The following is an 8715-nucleotide window of genomic DNA, read 5'->3' as shown; positions in this document are numbered from 1 at the left end:
ATATATATATAATACACATATATTTTGGGGGGTACTGGGGATCAAACTCAGGACCTTGGGCCTTGAGAGGCAGGCGGTAGAACCACTGAGCTAAATCCCTGGCCCTAAATTTCTTTCTTTATTTTTTTTTGTACTGGGGATTGAACTCAGGACCTTGCGCTTGCGAGGCAGGAACCATTTTATTTTGAGATAGGGCATTGCTAAAGTGCTAAATTGCCCAGGCTGGGCTTGAATTTATGATCCTCCTGCTTCAGCTTCCCAGAATGCTGGGATGACCTCTACACCCAGCCAAGAGAGCTGCTTTCTAGAAGTGCCTTAACGGGGAGGAGAGCTAGGTCCTGTTGAGCTGATCAGGTGGGACACAGAGGAGATAGCGCCACCAAGCACACAACAAAAGCGAAACAGTTTTGTTAAAGATCCCCAAGAAAAGAGTCACGTAACTTGTAGGGTCTGTGGGAGCCTCAACCGTGGGTGGGAAGAGAGAGGGACACAGACAGAGCCAGGGAGAGACAGAGTCAGATGCCCCTCCCAAGGGCCCAGGGTGTACCGCACGTGGGTTGATGGAGGGGCGTTCTGATTGGTGGATTGAAAGCAAGTCCGCCTGAGTTCAGGGAGTTCGAGAGAAGCCTGGGAAATAGTCTCCTTGGCATATCTGTGCAGTCCACGCAGGGCGTGGGGTTCTGTGGAGCAAGTCCCGCAAATTGTATCTTGGTGCCCCATAGGGAGGTGGTCACCAGAAGGCAGCTGTAGAAGGCAGATATCTCGACTGGCCCTGCCGAGAAGCTGGGAGGAGGCGGAGGGTGGCTGAGCCCTGCTTCTCTGTGGAGGCAACGAAAACAAGATTTCACAACAGCTCCGCAGCCCAGGTAAAGGTGTCAATCAAGAATTTCACTTTGGAGCGGAGGTAGGGGGGTGGCACCTGTAATCCCAGCACTCGGGAGGCTGAGGCAGGAGGATCACTGTGAGTTCGAGACCAGCCGGGGCTACATAGTGAGTTTCAGGGCAGTCTCAACTACATAGTGAGATCCTGTCTCAAAAAACAAAAAACAAAAAATAACAACAACAAAAAAAAATCCCCAAGAAAAGAATTTCACTTTGACCTTGTGCTTCCCCTAGGGATAAACAGCAGTGAATGATATTCTAAATAGGTATCAATCACCTGGGTGGGGGACCAAGGTCTTAGCCCAGCCTTTCCAGGAAATATCCCTTACTGAAGATCCTTGTACACTGGCTACAAGATGTGCTCCCCCATTTGACCCTTGTTTAATCAATATTACCTGGGTGACTGTACTTGTAATCTTATTGGTTGGTCATGGTTTTGCCCCACCTTGTAATTTTCCATTGGGTCTTATAGTTTTGTCCCACTTTGTACCCGCCTCACCACATGGTTTTGCTGTATAAAATGTCTTGGAGAAGTGGGGTGGGCAGGCAACCCATTTTCCAGTCCCCCTTCTGTTCTCTTAGACAGAAGCTTTCCTTCCCTCAATAAATTTTTCTTACTCTTAAAAAAAAAATTTCACTCTGTGATGGTTGCAGAACATTGTGAATAGACCTAATGCCACTGAGTTGCATACTTAAAAATGGTGAATGTTGTAGTACATATATTTTATCAACCTTATGTGAAAAGAATTATAATTTTTTTGGTATTGTTATATCTGCTGCACTTTTTAAACCTTATTTTGGAGTCAGGGTCTAACTAAAGTTACTAAGTTGCCTAGGCTGGGCTTGAATTTGCAATCTTCCTGCCTCTGCTTCCCTGGGATTACAGGGCGTTTGCCATAACACTCAGCAAAAATGACATTTTTTTAAATAAATAATGCTTATGTTTTTGTCTCCCCCACCATACTGGGGATCCATCTTGGGTCCTTGCGCTTACGAGGCAGTCAGTGGAACCACTGAGCTAAATCCTCAGCCCGTAAAAATGACATTTTGAGCAATGTTGTTCCAGAAAAGTCTATCAGTGGAAATTCTTCCTAGTGGCCGAAAAATGACTTAAGCAATGCAACCCAATATTTTACCTTACTTTAAAGTAGGACCCCATGCTATGGAGCAGGGGCTCAGAGGTGGGCTGTTAAGATTTCCCTCACCTTAAAATGGCCCTAACTAGTGGTGTCACAGCTCCCCCAATCCCTGGCCACTACATTACTCAACCCCACCCCAGCTCCTATAAGCCCCACCCCAGTCCTGGAAGAAGCTTCCCTGTCTCAGCCTTGTCACTCTCTCTCCTTTGTTCTGAGACAGCCCAGCAGACCCTCCCCATAATAAAGGCTTGTTGTGATCCTGGTTTTCCGATCTTTTTACCTAACAGTAACTCTATTTGATTTCATCTCTAAGAACAGGATTTTTTTTTTCTCATTCTGCTGTCAAGTGGCTTCCGCCTAGGGAAAGGACAGCTGAGCAGTACAAAGGACCTCTTGCAGATGTGACAGCACCCAGGATAACCATTCAAAGCACATGTACCCTGTGGTGTCACCGTGTAGACCTGTGCCCCAAGCCCACCCTCGTTCCTGTCATTCACAGGGGTATGGGTCCACCACAGTTGGCTTAGACAATCAGAATGACCCCCGAGCCACACAGAGAGGGACAGCCACCCCACCCCTACTGGGGCACAGCTGGAGCGGGAAAGTTGAGAGAGTGGTAAGGCAGTAAGCAAAGAAGTAATGATTTCCCAGCTCCTTCCTTTTTCAGGAAACTAAACCCAGCCCTTACTGAGACAGAGGCTATGCAGAAAATTGCCAGCCTAGAGGCAATCATCATACTAACAGCTGTCACATAGCACGCGCTGATCTGATCGGGCCTGGCACTGTGTTGAAAACAGCTGTTAGTAAACCAGTACTATTATCCTTATTTTATAGACAAGAAAACTGAAGCTTGCACACAACGAAACGACTTGGAGCTGGTCAGACGCTCCTTGCTTCCTATCAATCTGGCCTCAAAAAAATAACACAAAGAGAAGGTGAAGGGAGGGGAGGGGTGTGGGGAAAAATAAAGAACCAAGATACATCATTCTGCAAAGGCACAAGATCCCAGTGATGTATGTAAAAGTAGCAATAAACTTAATGAAAAAAAATGAAATACAAAGACCGAAACGTTAGGGTCATTGTATCAGCTCAGTGTATTCCAGCAATGAAAGCAGGCTGAGTTACCTGAAGGCTCTCTTTTTTGTATGGGGATCAAACTTGGGACCTTGCATTTGCAAAGCAGCGGGCAGAACCACTGAGCTAAATCCCCAGACCTAAATTTTTTTTTGAAGGTTCTGACTAGAAGCTTCCAGAATGGAATTCTGTTTCTAGCCTCCTCCTGTGCTCCCAGAGAGCTCTCTGCCCCCTTTTCACTCTGGATGGTGAGAGGAGCATGTGCCAGTCCCATGTCCCTGGATGAGAAAATTCCCACCCAGCCCCACCCACTTCCGGAGGACCTGGGAGGGACGGCCACCTGGCAGCATCCGGGCGAAAAATCTACACCACCAAGGGATAGTAACTAAAAGTGAAGCACATGAAGGTAGAATAGTGACCCCCAAAAGTGTCTAGTCCTGATCCCCAGAACCTGTGCCTATGTTACCATATATGGCCAAGGGACTTTGCAGGTCTGATTAAGGTTGAGAGCCTTCAGACAGGGAAGATGCCCTGTATTATGCTTGTGGTACACGCATCCTTAAAAGCAAGGAAGTGGCCAGAGGGTTACTGCCCTTCCAGCCTTTGAAGATAAAGGGGCCCTGAGGGACCCTGGAAAAGCAGAGACCATTTTTATGCTGGGCATGAAGGCGCATGCAGGCTGAGGCAGGAGGATCGAAAGTTCAAGGCAAGTCTGGGAAACTTATCAAGACCATGTCTTAAAATAAAATACAAATATGGCTGGGGATGTAGCCCCGTGGTACAGTGTGCCACTCAATCCAATCCCCAGTATTGGCGGGAGAGAGAAAAGGGGAATATTTTTCCCCTGGAGACTCTTTGATCTTAACCCCCCATCCCATGGTCCCTGTTAGACTTCTGTACTGTAGAAAATGCAGAATACACACAATGTGTCAACAGCAGGGGAAACTGACTGTGGAGAATATGAGAACTCTCTGAACCATCTTTTCTGTAAATCTCAAGCTATTCTAACATTAGAAATTTATTTAAAAATATGCAAACCCCATCATCCCTGACAATAAAATAAATCTGTCCTTCCCCTATTTGGGGGATGAAGCATGAGGATTTTAAGAGTTCCCTGGGTGATTCTGCCCCATGGTACTCATACACAGAGAGCATCTCTTAAAGCACTCAGTGTGACAGGGGTGCAGGTGGTTATCACTCGTGAGTCAAAATTTTATTTATTTATGTTGGTACCAGGGATTGAACTCGGGTCCTTGTGCTTGTGAGGCAGGTGGCAGAACCAGAGAGCTAAATCTCCCGCCCTGTCAATATTTTATTTTTTAAAAATTATGCAAGTAATGGTGACCACTGTAAAACTAAAAACCCAGCTGGGCATGGTGGCACACGCCTGTAATCCCAGCACTTGGGAGGCTGAGGCAGGAGGATCACTGTGAGTTCAAGACCAGCGTGGGCTACATAGTGAATTCCAGGTCAGTCACAACTACACAGTGAGTTCCAGGGCAGTCTCAACTACATAGTGAGACCCCATCTCAAAAAAACAAAACAAAACAAAAAAAGAGCAAAAACTAAAAATCCGGAGAGAAATACAAATGAAAATCGTTCCTACTTCTGACCCATGGACACCCACTGCTTTCTGTGCTTTGTCCTCTCTTACTTTTTCTCATGGATAGCTACATTTATGTATTATTTGGGTTCTTCATTTATGTATTATTAACACCCAGTGCTGGAGCTCTCTGAGGCAGCTCCATCACTGGTGTCTCAGACCCCAAGCGCAGCTGGTTTTGCACCCTGGCTTCAGGGAGGGTGGAGCTCGGCCCAGCAGTGAAGAGAGAAGCCAGACTGGCTGATGCTGAAATGCCAACAGTAGCGTAGAAAGAGATCTCAGCGATGTCACCTGTGAGTTAAGGGGGGCATTGTGTGGCCTGCAGAGCTGTCCTGTTTTAGCCAAGGGCAAGCTGTTCATGTCTTCATGCCCCTCCCCAACACTCCTGTTTTCTCTTGCTGTGCTAGTATACCCAAAGACAAGCCAGAGAGCAGCTTCCAGACTGAAGGGTCCCTCCAGGGCTCCCCATATCAACCCTCAGTGAGCCACGGTCACTGGTTGTCACTAAATACCATATGTAACGTTACTGACCTCATTATATGGCCACAGCTGGCTCACAACTGTAGGGGTACTGGGGACTGAACTCAGTCCCTCACTGAGCTACATGACTAGCCCTGTTAATTTTGTTTGGAGATAGGGTCTTGCATTGCCCAGGCTGGGCTTGAAAATTTTGATGCTCTTGGTTCAGCCCTCCAGAGTCCTGGGATTATGGGAGTGTGCCACCATACCTGGCTTGTAGGCTTCAAACTCCAGAAAAACAAACTGAAAGATTCATAAACTCTTGGACTAGGTCTGAATCTTGGATCTCAGGGTCCTTGCTGTGTGACCTCAAGAAAGTTGCTTCACCTTTCCAAGCCTCAGTGTCTTCAGCTGCAAAATGGGAGTGGGTGGAGGATGGAGCGAGGCTTGACTGAGGGGATGTATCTAAAGTATCTGGGATCTGGTAGGTAGTTAATAATAGAGGGAAAACCTCAAGCCCATCACAGATCAAGACTACAGTGGAAAGTCTACCAACAGTTGTGACTACGTGGGTCAGCGGTTCTTTGCCCCGGCTGCACATTGAACACAACTAGAGAGCTCTGATGGGATTTGTGGAGGGGGGGACTGGGCATCTGAATTTTTAGAAGCTCCTCAGATGATTCTTGCCGCCAGGTTTGAGAACCATTGGCTCCTCTATTTCAGCCTCATTTCAGCCTCTTCCCCTTCTCCTTCATCTCCCCAAGTAACCACCAACCTGAATTTTGTTGTAGGATTTTTGTTGTAAATTTTGTTGTAAAATTTTCCCTCCATCTTTCTCTATTTCAAGGATGAATGCGTTTGCTATCGATTCCACAACGACTCTAGGGGGCGGTAGGGGGAAAACCCACAATCCTTCTCTCTGCTCGTCCAGTATCGCGCTGGAGGTGGCTTGGCCCTAGTGGTGCACCGTCGTCAGGCCCGTTACCGCGGCAACCAGCCGGGAACCGTTGGCCCTTGCTCCGGGATGCCTGGGAGGTAAGCCGCGGGACAGAGCCGCCCGGGTCGGTGAGTGCAGAACTCGGTTCGAGGGATTCTTCGGAAACTCCAGGGTGCAGAGAAACGTGAGCTGAGAGGTGGATCTGCCAGGGGAGCCGGCTTCAAGACAAGTACTCGTAGTGCCCTGCCATAGGCCGCCGCGCGCTGGCGGGAACCGGAAGACGCGAGCCCTGGGGGCCTGTTCTAGGCTCCAGCTCTCTCGGTGCCCAACACCGTCCTTTGCAACCCTCTTTGATACTATTGGGTGTTGGAGCCTGAGAGGATTCGATCGGTTCGGGGAAGCAGCCCCGCATGGAATCTTAAAGCTTTTGCCACCTGGTGCAAAGATTTATCAGCCGGCAGCTTTTCAGGGCAAGGAAAAAAGTAGGTTACTCCTGCTGCAGTCTTAAAACACAGATGTCACATTTGGCCCCAGGACCTTGAGTACTCTTCACTTGGAGATTCTTGATGTTAACACAACCCTGTCACACATTCCCCCAGACTCCGGTCCAAGCACTGGTATACTCTGCACGGGAGGGCAGCTTTGAGGCCGGGATAGAGGTGTCTGGAGTTCAGACTGCTCTCTGTCCTCGAGGGTCCGGCAGTGTCCCCAGGCAGCTTGATTCCTTTCTTCGGTGTGTTTCTTCGTCTTCCCTCAGGGCAGGCCGGGACACTTCCACGTGTGACATCCAGGCCAGGCCTTGGCCAGGGGCTTCCGGAGGTAGGGCATTTTGGCCCCAAGGGGCAGCCCTTTGTCGAGTACAGTCTGAGCTCGGGTCTTGGACTGATCTAAATTTCCGCATCTTTTGTTTCCTCCGTTTCGTGTCTTTGTGATCCTGAGCAAGTCGTTTCTCCTCTTTGAACCAGAATTTCCTCACTTGCCAAATAATGGGGTGATTTTAAGGATGAGAAAAGCGATGTGCTCGCTTCGGCAGCACATATACTAAAATCGGAACGATACAGAGAAGATTAGCATGGCCCCCACGCAAGGATGACACGCAAATTTGAGAAGCGTTCCATATTAAAAAAAAAAAAATTAAGGGCCGGGGATTTAGCTCAGTGGTTTCGGCGCTTGCCCTGCAAGCACAAGGACCCCGAGTTCGATGCCTGGTACCAAAAAAAAAAATTTTTTTTAAAAATGATATTTGTAAAGTGCTTGGAGCATACTGATGTCCCTGTTATTTAATGCAGAGCATAAAAGTCCCCAACATGCAGTCTTCCATTGCTAGGCCAAACCCTATCTCTGTAGCATCCCTGGTAATGGCCAGTCCACTGCTGAGCACAGTCTGGGGTTATTTAAATTGGTGATGTCACCTTGGTGGCGAATTATTTTAAAGTGTTGATGCCCCTACTCCAATCTCAGGTTTTTATGATTCAGTTGATTTGGAGTGGAGCCCAGAGATGGGTATTAGAATTCCACCAGGTGGTTTCCATTTGCAGCCAAAGGGTGAGCACCATCCTTGAAGAGCCAAGGCCACCTGGTGAGGGTTCCTGGGTTTGCAGTCATTGGTTTCCTAACCATTGCTACTCCACACTCAGATGGCACTCCCCACACTGCCCTCCTACTGGTGCAGCCGCAGGCTCCTGGATCAACAGGCGGCGCGACAGCGACAGCGAGAGCAGGAGGCCCGGCTTCGGCAGCAGTGGGAGCAGAACAGCCATTACTTTAGGGTGTCTGATATCTGCAGCTCCAAGCAGGCAGAATGGAGCTCCAAGACCTCCTACCAGCGGAGGTGATTGTCTGTGACTGCCACGTGGATGGAGGCGGGGGGCCACCTAATGATCAGGGATGTGGCTTTACGGGTCCAGTGAGTATGGCTGTATGTTCTCTCTGGGGATTCACCAGATAGCATGGAGAATCTGCACAAAACCCTAGCTTGTCAGTGTCACGCACAAGGATCATTCCTCCGTCACTTTTCCCCAGCTAGAATTGGAGGAAAAAAAAGAACATAAGTAAAGTAATGCATTCACATTGACAAAGATAAGATGAACCCAGGCATGGTGGCACACACCTGTAATTCCAGCACTCTAGGAGACTGAAGCAGGAGGATTACAAGCTTGAGCCCAGCCTGGGCAACTTAGTGAGTTAGCAAGACTCTTATCTCAAAATAAAGAAATTTAAAAAGGGCTGGGATGTGAAGGGCCTTGATTCAGTCTCTCTAGTCACACACCACACACACACGCACACACACGCTTGTGAGCACATCTGCGCTCAATGATGCAGAATGTGATGGAACCTGGAACCCTTGGAACCTCACATCTCCAGAGAGAACCCGTGTGGCACAAAGCCTTCCATACTTTTCCCCTATTTATTTTTATGTTTATGTATACACAAGCCTCTTATAGAAAAACAGGTAAAAACATGGAAGTGAAAAGCATAAGTTTTAGAATCAGACCTAGATTGAAACCCTGGCTGTTGGTTATGTCATTTTCTTCATGAATGAGCCTTAGTTTCCTCATCAGTGAAGCTCAAACCAAACTTAACTTTTGAGATTAAATGAGTAGTAATATAAAAACTACATA

At 47.9% G+C, this 8715-nt stretch overlaps 1 protein-coding gene, 1 long non-coding RNA gene and 1 other non-coding gene across 8 annotated transcripts in view; 2 read left to right on the top strand and 1 right to left on the bottom strand.

Moving 5' to 3' along the window:
* The window catches only part of LOC104848144, an 11472-nt gene extending 5467 nt beyond the window's left edge, over positions 1 to 6005 (bottom strand). Inside the window, exons 1-3 of one of the 3 annotated variants that reach the window (XR_776325.1) lie at positions 5933 to 5996; positions 5427 to 5568; positions 548 to 819 (exon numbers count right to left, since the gene is read on the bottom strand). This is a non-coding gene — a long non-coding RNA (uncharacterized LOC104848144). Of the gene's footprint in view, positions 1 to 547; positions 820 to 5426; positions 5569 to 5932 lie in introns of all 3 variants that reach the window. The other 2 variants (XR_002024716.1, XR_776326.1) reach the window with 2 other exon arrangements.
* Positions 6006 to 6128: 123 nt separating this feature from the next.
* Positions 6129 to 8715, top strand: part of Tchp (trichoplein keratin filament binding) — a 15287-nt gene continuing 12700 nt past the window's right edge. The window contains exons 1-3 of one of the 4 annotated variants that reach the window (XM_010603955.2): positions 6131 to 6192; positions 6852 to 6913; positions 7732 to 7925. In XM_010603955.2, the coding sequence (XP_010602257.1) occupies positions 7732 to 7925 (194 nt within the window). In that variant the 5' untranslated portion in view covers positions 6131 to 6192; positions 6852 to 6913. Of the gene's footprint in view, positions 6223 to 6851; positions 6914 to 7731; positions 7926 to 8715 lie in introns of all 4 variants that reach the window. The other 3 variants (XM_010603954.2, XM_010603953.2, XM_010603956.3) reach the window with 3 other exon arrangements.
* Positions 7112 to 7218, top strand: LOC117285815. The gene has a single exon (XR_004516913.1). It is a non-coding gene; the product is annotated as a U6 spliceosomal RNA (small nuclear RNA).

This window comes from Fukomys damarensis, unplaced genomic scaffold (genome assembly GCF_012274545.1).
Source record: "Fukomys damarensis isolate Sample0158 unplaced genomic scaffold, DMR_v1.0_HiC HiC_scaffold_12, whole genome shotgun sequence".
In the NCBI taxonomy this organism is placed as follows: domain Eukaryota; kingdom Metazoa; phylum Chordata; class Mammalia; order Rodentia; family Bathyergidae; genus Fukomys; species Fukomys damarensis.
Note: the sequence above shows the minus strand (reverse complement) of the source record. Positions and strands in the feature narration are given on the sequence as shown.